At 44.1% G+C, this 19,722-nt stretch overlaps 1 protein-coding gene across 1 annotated transcript; it reads right to left on the bottom strand.

Moving 5' to 3' along the window:
- Positions 1 to 1,615: 1,615 nt before the first annotated feature.
- QNG1 (Q-nucleotide N-glycosylase 1) lies at positions 1,616 to 18,959 on the bottom strand. Its single transcript, XM_011771056.3, has 4 exons — positions 18,349 to 18,959; positions 17,568 to 17,827; positions 8,326 to 8,521; positions 1,616 to 3,359 (listed from the first exon to the last, which is right to left on the bottom strand). Exons 1-4 carry the CDS (start codon positions 18,683 to 18,685, stop codon positions 3,127 to 3,129), a joined length of 1,026 nt encoding a protein of 341 aa, XP_011769358.1. The 5' UTR covers positions 18,686 to 18,959; the 3' UTR covers positions 1,616 to 3,126.
- Between the last annotated feature and the right edge of the window lie 763 nt (positions 18,960 to 19,722).

The raw sequence follows: 19,722 nt of genomic DNA, 5'->3' as shown, positions 1-19,722 counted from the left end.
GCTACCTAGATTAGAATGCAGGCATCCAGGATTGTGATTCCAGGTTATGCTCAGTGTCAGAAGAGAAAAGGCAGCTGGGTGTGGGAAACCACAGCTCACAGCTGTAAACTCAGTGCTTTGGGAAGCCAATGGCAGGAGGATTGCTTGAGCCAAGGAGTTTGAGACCAGCCTGAGCAACATAGTGATACCCCATCTCTACAAAAAGTTTAAAAATTAGCCAGATGTAGTGGCATGTGCCTGTGGTCCCAGCACTTTGGGAGGATTGAGTCCAGGAGTTCACGGTTACAGTGAGCTATGATCTCACAACTATATTCTAGCCTGGGTGACAGTGAGACCATCTCTAAAAAAATTTAAAAAAAGAGAGTGGAGGAGAGGAAAAAGGGGGGAGGGGAAAGAAGGGAAGAAAGAGGATGGCAGAGAAGTAAAGGGGAGAAGAGGGAAAGGGGGAAGGGAGGACAGGGAGAAGTGCCAGAAGGGTGGCAGGAGCAGAGGCCCAGAGATTACACTGGAAACTGTTACGATGCTTTCTGGTACAAGTTACAGAATACTAATTCAAGATGCTGGAAATAATAAGGTAATGTGTTTATTATCTCACATATGAAGTCCATGGATAGGATGGGCTCAGGAATGAAAGGTATAGCTGGGCTCTAGCTCCACAAAATGGCTACCTGCATGATAGCAGGTATCATGCTAAAAGCTTTGCTCAGAGGAAGAAAAGGGACCTTTGTCCTGTATCTCTTTCTTAAAAGTGAAGAATCCTTTTCTAAAAGCTTCCCAGCAGACTTGTCATCCAGTATCACTGTCCAGAACTAGATTATATACCCGTTATCAAAACAATCACAGGCAAGGAGAGTAAAGTGACTAGGAATAGTAAACCATTCATACAAGATCTGCCTGCAGAACTGGCGGTGGGATCACCATCCCCTGAGTCACACAGGACAGGGATAGACAGAGGACCACTACTATGGTTGTGCAAGCTGTGTACTGCACAACTCCAAGAGGCCTCACTCGTAGTCAGTCATTTGTAAGGTTATTATGACAAATTTCCAGTAGATGGCAGTACAGTGCTTGGGAAAAGGGCATCTTTTTCTGACTTCTGAAGTCACAGCAAGCAGACAAGGTAGATACCTAACACAATCAAGATTCTGTTAGAGCCGGGCGCGGTGGCTCAAGCCTGTAATCCCAGCACTTTGGGAGGCCGAGACGGGCGGATCACGAGGTCAGGAGATCAAGACCATCCTGGCTAACACGGTGAAACCCCGTCTCTACTAAAAACTACAAAAATCTAGCCGGGCGAGGTGGCGGGCACCTGTAGTCCCAGCTACTCGGGAGGCTGAGGCAGGAGAATAGCGTGAACCCGGGAGGCGGAGCTTGCAGTGAGCTGAGATCCGGCCACTGCACTCCAGCCCGGGCGACAGAGCGAGACTCCGTCTCAAAAAAAAAAAAAAAAAAAAAAAAGAAGATTCTGTTAGAAAGAACGTGGCGGGGGTGGTGGGAAATGAGTACTTGACAGATAATGAGAGTTCTGCAACAGAAAGTAAATAATCTAACTTACAGTGAATCTTTTAAAATTATATATGGTAAATTCTATTTTAATGAAATAATCCATTCCAGGTTTAAGAAAAATTTTGAATATTTTTATTCAATTCCAATATAGTTACTCTGCAAAAACAAATTAGACAGACAGATATCCTAAATTGAAAATCATGATGTACAAAACCCACTATCATTACCAATAAAAAGTTTAAAATAAAGTGTCAAGATTGATTTTTATAAGAACAGCATTCATACATCAAAAACCTCTTTTATACCAAACGATTAAGGTATACTGAAAATTACTATACCTCAAGAAAATATATCAATAGATGAAATATTATCACTGAAGATTAGTCACATAAGGCATGATTAGTTTTAAGAAATTTAAATAAAATATTAAACTTCCTTCACTATTTCTGTCAAATGCATGTCCACAGAAAAAAAAAAAAAGTAAGTCAAAACTAAACAGGCAGACAAATGATAAAGTTGGGAATATACAGTGATATGTCAGGAATTTTTTTTTTTGAGACAAGGTCTCCATCTGTTGCCCAGGGTAGAATGCAGTGGCATGACTGTGGCTCACTGCAGCCTCAAACTCCTAGGCTCAAGCAATCCACCCTCTTCAGCCTCAGCCTACGACGTATTTGGGATTACACAGCATGCCACCACGCTAGGCTAATTTTTAAATTTTTGTAGAGATGAGGGTCTCCCTATGTTGCCTAGGCTGGTCTTGAACTCCTCGCCTCAAGTAATCCTCCCGCCTTGGCCTCCCAAAGTGCTAAGATTATACATGTGAGCCACTACATCTGGCCTAGGAAGATTTTTTTTTTTTTTTTTTTTTTTTTGAGAGGAAGTTTTGCTCTTGTTGCTCAGGCTGGAGTGCAATGGCACAATCTCGCCTCACTGCAACCTTCACCACCTGAGTTCAAGCAATTCTCTTGCCTCAGCCTCCCAAGTAACTGAGATTACAGGTTATGTGCCACCATGCCCAGCTAATTTTGTATTTTTAGTAGAGATGGGGTTTCACCATGTTGGCCAGGCGGTCTCCAACTCCTGACCTCAGGTGATCCACCCGCCTCAGCCTCCCACAGAGCTGGGATTATAGGCATAAGCCACTGTGCCCGGCCTAGGAAGTTTTTTTTTTTTTTTTTTTTTTGAGACGGAGTCTCGCTCTCTCTCCCGAGCTGGAGTGCAGTGGCCAGATCTCAGCTCACTGCAAGCTCTGCCTCCCGGGTTCACACCATTCTCCTGCCTCAGCCTCCCGAGTAGCTGGGACTATAGGCACCCGCCACCTCGCCCGGCTAGTTTTTTGTATTTTTTTTTTTTTAGTAGAGATGGGGTTTCACCATGTTCGCCAGGATGGTCTCGATATCCTGACCTCGTGATCCGCCCATCTCGGCCTCCCAAAGTGCTGAGATTACAGGCTTGAGCCACCGCGCCCGGCCAGAAGTATTTTTTAAAGTGAGAATAGGTAATCAATTTCCTCATTCCTATAACCTCGATCATGTTCTCTAAATATCAAAGCAAAACTGTACAGATGATATGATATAAAATGCAGGGGGTTTTCTTTGGATCAGTCTACACTTGAGGTCAATAATATATGCAACGTGTGCGATGAAACGGAATTCCTTTCATATCTTCCCTATGGTCACGGGCATAGTCCCATAAGTAATAATCCAGAAGAATGGAATTGATCTCTCCACTAGGTTTTTCACCCTTTTGTTCAATAAGCTCCAGAAGACAATCCCGGATCAGCTCAACACACCAAAGCGAGCACCCTCTGATTTCCACCTCTTGCCTGTCTCCATATGAGAGCATTTCTCCTGCAAGGGGGAAAAACAGTAAGAAAAAGTAATAGTCAATGATACAAAATCTACTCAGAACTTTACTGTAGAACAAAACATAGTATTTAAATGGTACTCACTTTAAAACTGTAAACCTCAGACTTTATTTTTGGTAATTTAAATCATTTCAAAACGTAGGCACTGATTTTAAATTACAAGTTAAATTCCACAAAGATAGGGGCCACATCTGGCTTGTCTCAATATTCCCAGGACCTAGCATAGCACCTTGCACATACTAGCTCCCCAATAAATATTTGATAAATGAATAAGTGGTGACCATAAATTTAAAAATATGACTGCTAGTTATTAAAAAGATGGTATTTAAAATTAGGTTTGATACCAGAAAAAAAATATTATTGCAGGCTGGGTGCAGTGCCTCACACCTGTAATGCTAGCAATTTGGGAGGCTGAGGTGGGAGAATTACTTGAGCTCAGGAGTTCGACCAGCCTGGGCAACATGACAAAACCCTGTCTCTACAAAAAATACAAAAATTAGCCAGGCATGGTGGTATGTGCCTGTAGTCCCAGCTACTCGGGAGGTTGAGGTGGGAGGGTCACTTGAGTCCAGAAGACAGAGGTTGCAGTGAGCCAAGATCAGGCCATTGCACTCCAGTCTAGGCAACAGAGCCAACCCTATCTCCAAAATAAATAAATAGTTATTTGGGGAATATCTGATCTTGCAAGGCAGGTACTGGCTGTGCCTTGCCACTGAGACTAGAGTAGGACTCATGGACCCATGTGTATATGCAGCAGTCAGAGGCAAACTGTAGTGAGCTAGGTAGTGAACGTAGTACTATACAAAGGTACTGTATGTTTCCATATTTTTCTTATGAGAGAAGTCAGGAAGTTTGATTTTTATGGGAAATCTCCTAATTTTCAAGAGTTGGAAACTAATTAAAAATTGCTAACATCATTTTTCAGGCCAAACATAACACAACTGCAAGCTGTATTTGGCCTCTGGCCACCAAACTGCACCCCTGCACAAAGCCTCACAGTACCCAGGAGATCTTGTGATCTTAAGTAGTGTTACTTATGCCCCCCTCCATCCAACTCTCCCATGGGCTTAGGCACTGGTCAGTGGAACAGATGGGAAAACAGCGATTAACCAGGTTCCTCCATTTCCTTACTTTGAACCAGGTGCTAGCATAGAAGCCCATACCTTCCCTCTTCAGTTTTGCTGTTAATCACTTCCTCCAAATTTGACTATCAACTTGCTAAAACTGCCAAATCAACCAACAGAGTGGTCAAGGAGGCAGATGCTTCCACCCAAGTAGAGCTATTAGATAAGACCACTGCTCCACTTGGCGGCTGGACTGTAACCTTGAGGCAGAAGTACTCAGTTAAGCGGCACTCAGGTTCCTGACCCAGGGTCATAAATGTCTGTTGTTTTAACCACTAAATTTTAGCGTAATTTGTTACACAGCAATAGATAATAGTAGTGGGTTGAACTGTGGCTCACAAAAAGATACATTCAAGTCATAACTCCTGGTACCTGTGAATTTGACTTTGTTTGGAAATAGGGACTTTGCAGATGTAATCAGGTGAAGATGAGGTCATACTGGATTAGGATCAACCTTAAATCCAATGAAGGAAAGGTGAAATCCTGTCTCTACAAAAAATGGAAAAAGTAGCCAGGCATGGTGGTATGCACCTCTAGTAGCCCCAGCTAATCAGGAGGCTAAGGCTGAGAAGGGAAGATCGCTTGAGCCCAGGAGTTTGAAGCCGCAGTGAGTTATGATCATGCCACTGCACTCTAACCTTGGTGACAGAGTAAGACCCTGTTTCTAAACAAAAAAGAAAGCAAGCAAGAAAAGAAGAGGATACAGGTGGGCGCAGTGGCTCATGTCTGTAATCTAAGCACTTTGGGAGGCTGAGGTGGGTGGATCACCTGAGGTCAGGAATTCGAGAGCAGCCTGGCCAACATGGTGAAACCCTGTCTCTACTAAAAATACAAAAATTAGCCAGGCGTGGTGGTGGGTATCTGTAATCCCAACTACTCAGGAGGCTGAGGTAGGAGAATCACTTGAACTCAGGAGAAGGAGGCTGCAGTGAGCCGAGATGGCACCATTGCACTGGGCGACAAAAGCAAAACTCCGTCTCAAAAAAAGAAAGAAAAAAAAAAGAGGATACGAAGAGACAGGAGACACAAGGATAAGAAGGCCATGATTGGTGTGATGCAGCTACAAACCAACGAATGCCAAGGACTGCTGGAGCCACAAAGTCCTGGGGAGAGGCAAGGAGAATTATTCCCAAGAGCCTTTAGAGGAAGGATGGTCCTGCCAACATCTTCATCTTGATTTCAGACTTCCATCCTCCAGAACTGTGACACAATACATTTCTGTTGCTTGAAGCCATCTAGTTTGTGGTAATTTGTTATGTCAGCCCTAGGAAACTAATGTAATAACTAATACGGCAACTTACAGTATGGGGTAGAACATGGACTTCAGACAGAAAAAGACATTTGAGTGGACTGACAGAGATTAGAGTCAGGGAAGGTAATATGGCCCAGGTATTTGGTCTAAAAGCTGGCCCTAGAATCACAGTGAAAAGCTAAATTTAGTCAAATTGCATTGTTAGTTTTTTATAATTGGCCAAGTACTATGTCTTCGGTGAAGAGATGGGTTAAAGACAGTGGACAGAAATCTAGGTGGCACTTCCAAGGGCTGTCCCTGAGATACCCAGATGAGGGGAGAAGGGAAGGAATACCAGTGTAGCAAATCCTCAAGTTTAGAAGTACCATTGGAAGCCAGTTAAGGAAGGTCCTACCTCACCTGGTCAAACTAAGCTGGTCCTAGATTCCACTTAAGGTAGTTTTTAAAAATGAGTACACTATACTTATGTCTGTTACATTACATTTACAGTTTGTTTATTTTTGGTCTCGTTTTGCAGTAAAATACTTTTTGGAAAACAAAATCCAAATTTTACTTAAATGCACTAAGTGGCAAAAGAATTTGTCCACCCTATATCAAACTGGCTAAGGATAGGAGAGTACCCTTTTAGAAGCAAGGCATAAATGGAGGCAGTAATGACTGCCAATGGATATTGGAAAAGAGCCTCTGGAGTTGAAATGGATGGGAGAAGAAAATTCTGACATCTCTATACAACTATGCTGGATGATCCCTTCTCACTACGGTTTTTCTCATAGTAGCAGAGACAATTAAGTGCTATAAAAACTGAGAAGGAGATGGACAAATCACTATGAGCAAGGACAGCATTTAAGTGAAGCCTCTGTATAGGGTTTGAATTGAAAAAAAGCTGGGCGCGGTGGCTCACGCCTGCAATCCCAGCACTTTGGGAGGCCGAGGCAGGCGGGTCACGAGGTCAGGAGATCGAGACCATCCTGGCTAACACAGTGAAACCCCATTTCTACTAAAAATACAAAAAATTAGCCGGGCATGGTGGCAGGTGCCTGTAGTCCCAGCTACTCGGGAGGCTGAGGCAGGAGAATGGCGTGAACCTGGGAGGCGGAGCTTGCAGTGAGCTGAGATCATGCCACTGCACTCCAGCCTGGGCAACAGAGCAAGACTCTGTCTTAAAAAAAAAAAAAAGAAAAGAAAAAATATATAAAGAGGCCAGGTGCAGTGGCTCATGCCTGTAATCCCAGCACATTGGAAGGCTGAAGTGAGAAGATTGCTTAAGCCCAGGAATTTGAGCACATATATTAAAATAAAATAAAAAAGAAAAAAGTAGCAGAAAATTTTGCACCTAAAAGGGAAATTAACATGAAAATCATATAATTATTTTCCTCATACAAGGAAATGTTATAAGCTAATTTTCACACAAACTTTTCAACCCAATTTACCTATGCTTATTTATCATAAAGCTCCTAGTCTTGATATCAATAATCATATCCAATAATGGTGAATAAGCCAAGAGAAGTGAGTGACTTGTGCAAGATATCCCAGTGCAGACTTTGGAGTCTCTTCACTCAAAAGTCAGTTCATATTACCTATCTTTCAGCCTACCCTTCATATCACCATGTAGTGTGCTCTTCAGCTTAATTAACACTTTTCAAATACTATACCTGATGAACTGGCAGTGTTACATACTTTAATGTAACATAAATTTAGGTGTCATTAGGCTATGAAATTATAATGTTCAAAGAGCACAATTTTCGGCCGGGCGCGGTGGCTCAAGCCTGTAATCCCAGCACTTTGGGAGGCCGAGACGGGCGGATCACAAGGTCAGGAGATCGAGACCATCCTGGCTAACACGGTGAAACCCCGTCTCTACTAAAAATACAAAAAATTAGCCGGGCGTGGTGGCGGGCGCCTGTAGTCCCAGCTACTCAGGAGGCTGAGGCAGGAGAATGGCGTAAACCCAGGAGGCGGAGCTTGCAGTGAGCCGAGATAGCGCCACTGCACTCCAGCCTGGGCGACAGAGCGAGACTCCGTCTCAAAAAAAAACAAAACAAACAAACAAAAAAAAGCACAATTTTCTACAATATCCACATTTCACAGTGCAAACAAAAAGAAAAATCATTTTGTCTACATTTTATCTTTGCATTCTCCTTTACATATACTATGAACAATAAATAGTACTCTCTTTTTTTTAAAGCAAAGGAGATCTTTTGTAAAAAAAACTAAACCGCCGGGTGTGGTGGCTCACGCCTGTAATCCCAGCACTTTGGGAGGCCGAGGCGGGCAGATCACGAGGTCAGGAGATCGAGACCATCCTGGCTAACACGGTGAAACCCCGTCTCTACCAAAAATACAAAAAAATCAGCCAGGCGTGGTGGCGGGTGCCTGTAGTTCCAGCTACTAGGGAAGCTGAGGCAGGAGAATGGCTGAACCCAGGAGGCGGAGCTTGCAGTGAGCCGAGATTGCGCCACTGCATTCCAGCCTGAGTGATGGAGCGAGACTCCGTCTCAAAAAAAAAAAAAAAAACAACTAAACCAAGATCCAACAATTCATAGTATAACAAAGAATGACTTAAAGTTGCAAACCTTTGAGAAGCTTCTTCAGTAGTTCATCAGAGTATTTCAGGGCTCCAAGATGAGCAAGAACCTGAGGTAATCTATAATCAGCAAACATGGTGATACTGGAGATGTCCTTAAAGCAGCCATCTCCTTTTCCTTCCAATACACTCCACGTATCTGCTACAAGGATTTGGGCTCGTTTGTAAAAAGAAACTCTTTTCCCCTGATGAATGAAGAGAATATGAACGTTATCTGGGTATCTGAAAGTTTTATATATGCTATTTTTTAAAGGTGAAGGTTGAAACATTTTTTAAAAGGCAGAATTATCTTACTTTGTTGGTAAGAATTTATAGATTGGCTGGGCACATGGCTCCCGCCCGTAATCCCAGCACTTTGGGGGGCTGAAGTGGGCAGATTGCTTGAGCCCAGGAGTTCAACCAGTCTGTGAAACATGGCATAACTCCATCTCTACAAAAACCAAAAAATTAGCTGGGCATGGTGGCACATATCTATGGTCCCAGATAGGAGGTAAGGTGGGAGAATCGCCTGAGCCTGGGAGGTCAAGGCTGCAGTGAACCGTGATCACACCACTGCACTCCAGTCTGGGTGACACAGGGAGACCCAGTCTCAAAAAAAACAAGAATTCATAGATCTTTTACAGGAAACAAAAGGATTTAATAAACATTAAATTTTCTATCACTCCAAACTCACTTCCCATTTTTCAAGGCACATAAAATACAATTTATGTAATCTTGATACTACTTAGTATTATTTTTCAATGGCAAAACTTCATATACACATTCCTGCAATATAATCCAAGGGCTTATTATTTTAAATGTGTAGATAGCATTCCTTTTGAAAGTTTCTTAAATTAAAACACGTCTGTTTTTCTGATTGCAATATAATTGACATTAATTGTATAATATACAGCAAAGTATAGGCCAGGAGTGGTGGCTCATGCCTGTAATCCCAGCACTTTGGGAGGCGAGGTGGCAGGATCACGAGGTCAGGAGTTCGAGACCAGCCTGGCCAATATGGTAAAACCCCGTCTCTACTAAAAATACAGAAATTAGCTGGGTGTGGTGGCAAGCACCTGTAGTCCCAGCTACTCAGGGGGCTGAGGCAGAAGAATTGCTTGAACTCGGGTGGTGAAGGTTGCAGTGAGTCAAGATCGTACCATTGCACTCCAGCCTGGGCGACAGAGCAAGGCTCTGTCTCAAAAAAAAAAAAAAAGCAACATATAAAGAACAATCATCCATAAGCTCAGGTCTGAAGAGAACTACAACATTCATTTTTAACTGTTTCCTTTCAGATAATATGATTAACTTATTTTATAAAGACATTAATTGATCAACAGCTAGAAAATGATAATATTTACCAACTTTGGAAATGGTCAAAGTTGATATGTAAGTCCAAATATGAAAATAAAATAGCCAATTATATTTATACATAGAAAAGACAAATTTTTTTTTTTTTTTTTTTGAGACGGAGTCTCGCTCTGCCGCCCAGGCTGGAGTGCAGTGGCCGGATCTCAGCTCACTGCAAGCTCCGCCTCCCGGGTTCACGCCATTCTCCTTCCTCAGCCTCCCGAGTAGTTGGGACTACAGGCGCCCGCCACCGCGCCTGGCTAGTTTTTTGTATTTTTTAGTAGAGACGGGGTTTCACCGTGTTAGCCAGGATGGTCTCGATCTCCTGACCTCGTGATCCGCCCATCTCGGCCTCCCAAAGTGCTGGGATTACAGGCTTGAGCCACCGCGCCCGGCCAGAAAAGACAAATTTAACCAAGCATTAGTGGGTTATAATTTAACTCAAAAATTCTAGTTAAGTGTGGTGGCTTACACTTGTAATCCCATCAATTTGGGAAGCCGAAGCAGGAGGATTGTTTGAAGCCAGAAGTTCAAGACCAGCCTGGGCAACGATGAAACTCCATCTCTACAAAACATGGCGAAACCCTGTCTCTACAACCACCACACCTGGCTAATTTTCGTATTTTAGTAGAGACGGGGTTTCACCATGTTGGCCAGGCTGGTCTCAAACTCCTGACCTCAGGCAATCTGCCTGCCTTGGCCTCCCAAAGTGCTGGGATTACAGGTGTGAGCCACTATGCCCAGCCTACAAAAAAATACATATTTTTTTAATTAGCCAGGTGTGGTGGCACGTGCCTGTAGTCTCAGCTACTCACCAGGCTGAGGCAGGGGGATTGCTTGAGACTGGGAGGTAGAGGCTGCAGTGAGCTGTGATCACATCACTGAACTCCAGCCTGGGCAACTGACTGAGACACTATCTCAAAAAAAAAACAAACCCAAAAAAACTCTGTAAATCTGCAAATGCAAATCAGCCTAAACTATGGAAAAACATAGATAATTACAATCGACTACGAGTCCTAATACCAATAGTAATAACCTTAAATCATGTTTTATAAATGTTTGTTTATCAATATTACTAGCTCCCAAAATGTATCCTGACCACCTTGGAGGAGAACATTTTAACTTGTAACCGACATAAACAAATAAATACGAGATTAAAAGTTTAAGGAAAGGCTCTATACAAAAATTCCTTAAGATGATACTACAGATTCTTTTATTTACTAACAAAACGCCAATGATGTGCTATCATAACAAGAAATAACCTAATATTGCTTAACCTTAAGGTATGCCTATTGTAACAGATCCAGACCTATTTTTATTATACTAAATAAATTAAAACTTCTAAAGCTACATTTAACAAAGTCAGAATTTGTTTTCCAGAGCAAACACACATGTTCATTTTCTGACATGGCATAATGTCTCTAAATTAAATTGAGGGGCTGAAGGAACAAATCACAATTTAAAACATTCCTACATGACACTATCACCCTACATTCCTAAACCTATCTAAATATGACAACTTGGCAATTGTTCCTCTATATAAACTAGATTTATATATGGCAACCAGGTTTCTAGTTCAAGTCTAGTTTATAAAACAGCACAAGACATGGCTGGGCACAGTGGCTCATGCCTGTAATACCAGCACTTTGGGAGGCCAAGGAGGGCGGATCACTTGAGGTTGGGAGCACAGGACCAGCTGACTAACATGGAGAAACCCCGTCCCTACTTAAAAAAAAATATACAAAATTAGCCAGGCATGGTGGCACATGCCTGTAATCCCAGTCACTCGGGAGGCTGAGGTAGGATAATCACTTGAATCCGGGAGGCAGAGGCTGTGGTGAGCCGAGATCACACCATTGCATTCCAGCCTGGGCAACAGGAGTGAAACTCCGTCTCAAGGAAAAAAAAACATAAAAAACTGCAAGACTTAAGACTTAATTTATAAAAATGTCTGTCAAACACAATTACTACACCATAAAGTTTATTATAATAGAAGCCATTATCTGCTATTTTTAACAAGATTCATAGAGCAAAATGGAAAAAACTAGGACTCAAACTTACGTAACAACCCACAGGGAAAAAAACAAAAAATAAAAATAACAAAATCAGTGCTAGCATCTAAGAAAACATATAAATTATCATGTCACTGCTGCTTCCATGGTAGCAGACTAGTATATATAAAGCATAGATTATAATAGATATAATAATATATTAAGATAAAAAAAGGACAAAAAGATTTAAGGGAGGAATCAAAAATAAATTCAAGCAATCTGTAAAACATTTTCCTTTTTTTTTCTTTTTTTGGAAACAGAGTCTTGCTCTGTTGCCCAGGCTGGAGTGCAATGGTACAATCTCGGCTCACTGCAACCTCCACCTCCCGGGTTCAAGCCATTCTCCTGCCTTAGCCTCCTGAGTAGCTGGGATTACAGGCATGAGCCACCACACCTGGCTAATTTTTGTATTTTTAGTAGAGATGGGGTTTCACCATGTGTTCCAGGCTAGTCTCGAACTCCTGACCTTGTGATCCACCCGCCTCGGCCTCCCAAAGTGCAGGGATTACAGGCATGAGCCACCACGCCCGGCCATCTATAAAACATTTTCTTAGTAAGATCATTATGGTTTTAGAAATCAAATGATTTTGTAATCAAATTCTGGATCTCTAAAATATTAACTGGTATCACTAAAAATACTAGTAAATCTCCAAATAACAATTGCTTACATATTTCATGATATTGTTTTGTGATTTTAAGTATTTTTTAAATAGTACCTTTATAAAATAATTGTCAATAAAAAGCTCTATGACCATGAGTTAATTTTTTTCTTTTCTTTCTCTCTCTCTTTTTTTTTTTTTTTTTTTTTTTTTGAGACAGGGCCTCACTGCTGCCCAGGTTGTGGCTCGATTCAGTGGCTCGATCACAGCTCATTGCAGCCTTGACCTCCCCGGGCTCAAGCAATCCTCCCACCTCAGCCTCCTGAATAGCTGGGACTATAGGTGTTCACCACCAAGGCCAGTTAATTTTTTTGTTATTTTACAGAGATGAGGTTTCCCCATGTTGCCCAGGCTGGTCTTGAACTCCTGGGCTCAAGTGATCTACCCACCTTGGCCTCCCAAGGGTCTAGGATTACAGACAAGAGCCATCACACCAGGATAGTTAAGTTTTTTGAAAAAATTCTTCCATAATTTTATCATGAATAGAAAGAAAGTTCAAGGATTACCAATACTTAAGAACAACATAGGCCAAGAGCAGTGGCTCACGCCTGTAATCCCAGCACTTTGGGAGGCTGAGGTGGGCAGATCACCTGAGGTCAGGAATTCAAGACCAGCCTGGCCAACATGGTGAAACCCTGCCTCTACAAAAATATAAAAATTGACCGGGCATGATGGCAGGTGCCTGTAATCCCAGCTACTCGGGAGCTGAGGCGGGAGAATCGCTTCAACCCAGGAGGCGGAGGTTGCAATGAACTGAGATTGCGCCATTGCACACCAGCAAGACTCCATCTCAAAAAAAAACAAAAAAAAACAAAGGCTGGCGCGGTGGGTGGATCACCTGAGGTCAGGAGTTCGAGACCAGCCTGGCCAACATGGTGAAACCCCATCTCTACTAATATACAAAAATTAGCCTGGCGTGGTGGTGTGTGCCTCTAATCCCAGCTAACTCAGGAGGCTGAGGCAGGAGAATCGCTAGAACCCGGGAGGCGGAGGTTGCTGTGAGCAGAGATGATGCCATTGCACTCCAGCCTGGGCGAAAGAGTGAGACTCTGTCTCAAAAAACAACAACAACAACAATACCACTAAAAATAAAAAATAAAATGTTATCTATTGAAACATCAAAAAGCTGTTTTTTATATTTATCAGTATGTCACAGTAACAATTTGTTCATTAGAACTTTTACAAAGTACTGCATTACTCTAAATCAGAGTAACTTGAAGAGCTTAAAAAATAGCTCTTCTTTCACCTATTCATCAGGATCTTTGAGGGTGGTGTTTTGGAAATATATCTGAATTTTAAGGCTCCTAAGTGATTCTGGGGCACAGCCAGGTTGGGAAATCACTGATCTAAATCTGTCTAAGTTAAAAATTGTTAACTTTATTCATCTGTTCATGTCTAAAAATGAATGATAATCTCAGTAAATAGGTATACATTAAAAACACATGACTAGTTTGTGCAAATTGTTTATTTTTATTTATTTATTTTTTGGGGACAAGGTCTTGCTCTTCCAGGCTGGAGGAAAGTGGAACTATCATAGCTCACTGCAGCCTCCACCTCCTGGGCTCAAGCAATCCTCCTGCCTCGGCCTCCTGAGTAGCTAGAACCACAAGCACGCCACCACGCCTGGCTAGTTTTTAAATTTTTTGTAGAAATGGAGTCTCACGTGTTGCCCAGGCTGGTCTTGAACTCCTGGGCTCAAGCAATCCACTTACCTCAGTCACCCAATGTGTTAGGATTATGGGCTTGAGCCACCATGGCTAGCCCATTTTGGGGATTTTTCTGTAAAACTGTATTTTAGAAACAAGTACTCATGAAAAATGGTTTCTGTACCAATTTTCATTTAAAAATGTATCAGCCGGGCGCGGTGGCTCAAGCCTGTAATCCCAGCACTTTGGGAGGCCGAGACGGGCGGATCACGAGGTCAGGAGATCGAGACCATCCTGGCTAACACGGTGAAACCCCGTCTCTACTAAAAAATACAAAAAACTAGCCAGCCGAGGTGGCGGACGCCTGTAGTCCCAGCTACTCGGGAGGCGGAGACAGGAGAATGGCGTGAACCCGGGAGGCGGAGCTTGCAGTGAGCTGAGATCCGGCCACTGCACTCCAGCCTGGGTGACAGAGCGAGACTCCGTCTCAAAAAAATAAATAAATAAAAAATAAAAAAAATAAAAATGTATCAGATTGGGTTGGGCGCTGTGGCTCACGCCTGTAATCCTAGCACTTGGGGAGGCCAAGGCAGGTGGATCACAGGGTCAGGAGTTCAAGATCAGCTTGGTCAACGTGGTGAAACCCCGTCTCTACTAAAAATACAAAAATTAGCCGTGCATGGTAGTGGGTGCCTGGAATCCCAGCTACTCTGGAGGCTGAGGCAGAGAACTGCTTGAACCCAGGAGGTGGAGGTTGCAGTGAGCAGAGATGGTGCCACTGCACTCCAGCCTGGGTGACAGAGTAAGACTCCATCTCAAAAAAAAAAAAAAAAAAAGTATCAGATTGGCTGGGCATGGTGGCTCAAGCCTGTAATTCCAGCACTTTGGGAAGCTGAGGCAGGCGGATCACTTGAGGTCAGGAGTTCAAGACCAGCCTGGCCAACACGGTGAAACCCTGTTTCTACCAAAAATACAAAATTAGCCGGGCATGGTAGCGGGTGCCTGTAATCCCAGCTACTTGGGAGACTGACGCAGGAGAATCGTTTGAACCCAGGAGGTGGAGGTTGTAGTGAGCCAAGATACTGTCACTTTCTGGTACATTTTTTAAAAATTGAACTTTTCAGCAAAGCAAAACCAAAGCACTGTGCTATAAATGAAATGCAGTTCTTTATAGCAGTATGAGAACAGACTAATACAATTGTATTCTTTTTTTTTTTTCCTTGAGATGGGAGTCTTGCTCCTGTCCTCCAGGCTGGAGTGCAGTGAGTGGTATGATCTCAGCTCATTACAACCTCCGGCTCCTGGGTTCAAGCGATTCTCCACCTCAGCCCCCTGAGTAGCTGGGATTACAGGCACCCACCACTACACCCGGCTAATTTCTGTATTTTTAGTAGAGACGGGGTTTCACTATGTTGGCCAGGCTGGTCTTGAACTCCTGACCTTGTGATCCACCCGCCTCGGTCCCCCAGAGTGCTGGGATTACAGGTGTGAGCCACTACGCCTGGCGAATTTATTTTATTTTTTATTTTATTTTTCTGAAATGGAGTCCAGCTCTGTCGCCCAAGCTGGAGTGTGGTGGCATAATCTCAGCTCACTGCAACCTCCACCTCCCAGGTTCAAAAGATTCCAAAAGAATTTTACAAAAACAAAATCCAGGTGCAGCCTGTGAGGGTCCAACAAAATGATCATCATTTGTTCAAGCACACTGTGTATGAAAAAGAAAACATAAAATATATATACAGTACACTGAACTTTGCAAGAATACTTCTGTTGTGTGAGATAGAGTCTAATTCTATCTCGCCCAGGCTGGAGTGCAGTGGTGCAATCTGGGCTCACTGCAGCCTCCACCTCCTGGGTTCAAGCGATTCTCCTGCCTCAGCCTCCTAAGTAGCTGGGACTACAGGTGCATGCAACCACACCCAGCTAACTTTTGTATTTTTAGTAGAGATGGGGTTTCTCCATGTTGGCAGGCTGATCTTGAGCTCCTGACTTCAGGTGATCCACCCACCTCGGCCTCCCAAAAGTGCTGGGATTACAGGTGTGAGCCACTGAGCCCAGCCAGAAATACTTTTTATTAGGGAGAGGTTAGTATACATTCTGATCTTTATCCAATAAAGTAACCTTCTTGAAGTACTAAAAATACCTAATTTTCCATAAAGAGAACATTACATGGAGGGTTCCATGTTTTTTAGGTTTGAAACATTTTAAAAGGAAAAAAAAAGACAAAAGTAAATAATGAAATACTGATTAGAAAATATGAGAAAGGAGATGAAACCCTGTCTCTACTAAAAAGACAAAAAAAATTCGCCAGGTGTGGTGGCATGCGCCTGTAGTCCCAGCTATTCAGGAGGTGCAGGCAGGAGAATAGCTTGAACTGGGAGGCAGAGGTTGCAGTGAGCTGAGATCATGCCACTGCACTCCAGCCTAGGAGTCAAAGCAAGACTCAGTCTTGGGGTGGGGGAGGGAAGGCCGGGCACGGTGGCTCACACCTGTAATCCCAGCACTTTGGGAGGCCGAGACTGGTGGATCATGAGGTCAGGAATTCAAGACCAGCCTGGCCAACATGGTGAAACCCCGTCTCTACTAAAAAACAAAAATTAGCCAGGGCCGGGCACGGTGGCTCAAGCCTGTAATCCCAGCACTTTGGGAGGCCGAGACGGGCGGATCACGAGGTCAGGAGATCGAGACCATCCTGGCCTACAAGGTGAAACCCCGTCTCTACTAAAAAATACAAAAAACTAGCCGGGCGAGGTAGCGGGCGCCTGTAGTCCCAGCTACTCGGGAGGCTGAGGCAGGAGAATGGCGTAAACCCGGGAGGCGGAGCTTGCAGTGAGCTGCGATCTGGTCACTGCACTGCAGCCTGGGCGACAGAGCGAGACTCCGTCTCAAAAAAAAAAAAAAAAAAAAAAAAAATTAGCCAGATGCGGTGGCAGGCGCCTGTATTCCCAGCTACTTGGGAGACTGAGGCAGGTGAATCGCCTGAACCCGGGAGGCAGTTAGAAGTGAGCCGAGATCGCGCCACTGCACTCTAGCTTGGGTGACAAGTGAGACTCCATCTCAAAAAAAAAAAAAAAAAAGAAAGAAATGACGCCAGACATGGTGGCTCATGCCTGTAATCACAATACTTTGGGAGGCTAAGGCGGGCGGATCACCTGAGGTTGGGAGTTTGAGACCAGCCTGGCCAACATAGTGAAACCCCATCGCTACTAAAAATACAAAAAATTAGCCGGGCATGGTGGCGCATCCGTGTAATCCCAGCTACTGGGGAGGCTGAGGCAGGAGAATCGCTTGAACCCGGGAGGTAGAAGTTGCAGTGAACCAAGATCACGCCATTGCACTCCAGCCTGGGCAACAAGAGCAAAACTCTGTCTCAAACAAACAAACAAACAAAAAGAAAACATAAGAAATGACTTTGAAACACTACTTAATTTTGTTAGTTTCTTCCACAAGGAATTTAAGTTTTTATTCTCAAAATGAGTTCTGGAAGTAAAAGAGTTAACTCTGAGATAATTAAGACTTCTTAAATCCCCAACAGAAGCAACTCACCTCAAACAGAGTCACATCTCTGTAGGAAGGAAAACTTTCAACCACCAGGTGCATTAACTTCTGCGCACTATTCTCACTTTCTCGGACGCAGTTGAGAAAAGAGCCTCCAAACTTCTCCAGCAGAATTTTCCCGGTTTCATTGAGAATCCGATGCCTCTCTTCTACTAAAGGCATGGACACGTCTGTGTCAGAACGAAGTATATTCCGAACCTGATCCAGGGTCACTGTCGCGTAGTACGAGGCACTAGTTATTGGTATCCCTTTAGTGAAAAAAATAAAATTCAGAGGACCAATGTCATACTTTTATATTCATCAAACCCTTGCTTTTACAACATGGAATTAATATGAAACCAAATGAATGTTATAGGAATGCACCAAAAGTGGATGAATAAAAAATCTAAAGCAAAACTCTCATTTTCTACTTGTTCATCTGTGCTTATTCACCCATTTCTAACTACTGCAATATTACATCAGATGTATTTTGAGTAAATTGGTTTATAACATCGGTCCTTTTGTTCTTCAGGTGTCATTCAAATGGCATTCTTTATAAAACTGACTTATGCTACTGTAACTTTTATGCTGCAATGATAAATATTAACATCATTTCCCACTAAAATACGCCCCTTTTCATACTTCTATTTTAAGCAGGACTTGCAACGAACTTCAGGTTCGCTTCCCATTATTCCATCTCCCAACCCGCTCCTTGGAATCCCGCTACACGCTCCCCAAGTAAATGGAAACCTCAAAGGCTACAAGGTCCGACAGCGAGTATGGCACCAACCTTCGTCGAGGGCTCTGTTGACGGCGGCGCACAGGGACCAGTACCCACTGTACGTTCTCCCTCTGTGCCTCACCACACACTTGTGCTCGTCCTGCTCCGACCAAAAGGAGAAGTTGAGTGTGTCTGTCACGAACACCCAGTTGACCGCGGCCTCGTCGGCCGCCCTGGGGTTCAGTTCATGAAGGGCTTTCCACCCCTCCACGCGCAGCTCTGGCCCCGCCGCCTTGGCCAGCAGCAGCTCTGCCACCCTCCGTACGCCTCCGCTGTCAATAAACACATCCCGACTGTTTTCTGCGATAAATTTAGAGGATTCCCTGGGATTTAGGAGCCCGTCCATTCTGTTCTTTGGGACCGGGCGGGTCAAACTCTTTTCCCGCCCTGGGCGGGTCAAGGTCCACTCTGCGCCTTGCGCTACTACGGGATCACAGGGCCTAAACAACCGCGGGATCACAGGGCCTAAACAAGGTCCCGCCCTGCTAGGGAGTGGCACTGAGAACTTAGTGTAGTCAAGGTAAAGTTCTCTCCCGCGGCGCTGCCCCGATTAGGAAACGAAGGACCGCTGGGCAGCTCGCTGGGCCGAGGCCGCAAGCACTTCCGGGAAAGCGGTCCCGTTCACGCCCTCTCGGGCGCGCTCCCAGGCTCCGCTTCCGGTTCCGAAGGTCTGGAAACTGCCAAGGTCTGACGTTCACCGGCAGTGAGTTGCCCACCGTGGGAGGTGCATGGCGTTGCCATGTTGTGCCTTTTCCCACCTTGCGTCTAACAGGAGAGACTCGAAGAGGGCGAATTGCCGCCGTGGCCTGGATCGCGTTGCCCCCACCCGGCTCCCGCCCCTCTCCTTTCCCGCAGCCTGGGCAAGACACCCTTGGCAACGCCCCGCATCCGGGCTCCTTGGCCTGGAGGAGCATTATGGCCGTAGTTCTGGTTGCTGAGGACTGAGCCACCCCCAGACTGCGACATGGGGCGGCGGTGCCTCCTTCCCCAAGCCCCAGGGAGTCGGTTTTTTTTTTTTTTTTTTTTTTTAAGTGAATTCCTGGCGCATTTGGCTGAACGAACGTTAGGATTAGTTGGAAGGTTTGGAGAAATGGATGAGGAAACAAATGTATTAAATTGTTAAATTAACCTTGTGTGCCTGGCAGTGTACTCAAGTACTAAATCTCACCTAGTCTGGGTCATGACAAAAGCGGCAATTGTGATCCCGCTTTTGCAAGCGAAGCTGAATGATTCCTTGATTAGCCCCCATCACAGCAATAGTTTGGGGTAGGTTTTAAACCTTTGATAACTGAGCCCCCTAAATCGAGGGCACTTTATGAGCCAATCACCAGTGCCAGTTTCTGGTCAAATAGTGACTGTATCAGTGGCCCTACTGAGAAGACA

This window comes from Macaca nemestrina, chromosome 14 (assembly GCF_043159975.1).
Source record: "Macaca nemestrina isolate mMacNem1 chromosome 14, mMacNem.hap1, whole genome shotgun sequence".
NCBI lineage: Eukaryota > Metazoa > Chordata > Mammalia > Primates > Cercopithecidae > Macaca > Macaca nemestrina.
The sequence above is the reverse complement of the archived record's forward strand: the minus strand, read 5'-3'. Positions and strand labels throughout refer to the sequence as shown.

Coding starts and splice junctions, on each gene's coding strand:
- QNG1 (XM_011771056.3), bottom strand. CDS start 18,685: ATGGACGGGCTCCTAAATCCCAGGGAATCCTCTAAATTTATCGCAGAA. Junction 17,828..18,348: donor CAACAGAGCCCTCGACGAAG/GTTGGTGCCATA, acceptor TTTTCACTAAAG/GGATACCAATAACTAGTGCC. Junction 8,522..17,567: donor GAGATGTGACTCTGTTTGAG/GTGAGTTGCTTC, acceptor TTCATTCATCAG/GGGAAAAGAGTTTCTTTTTA.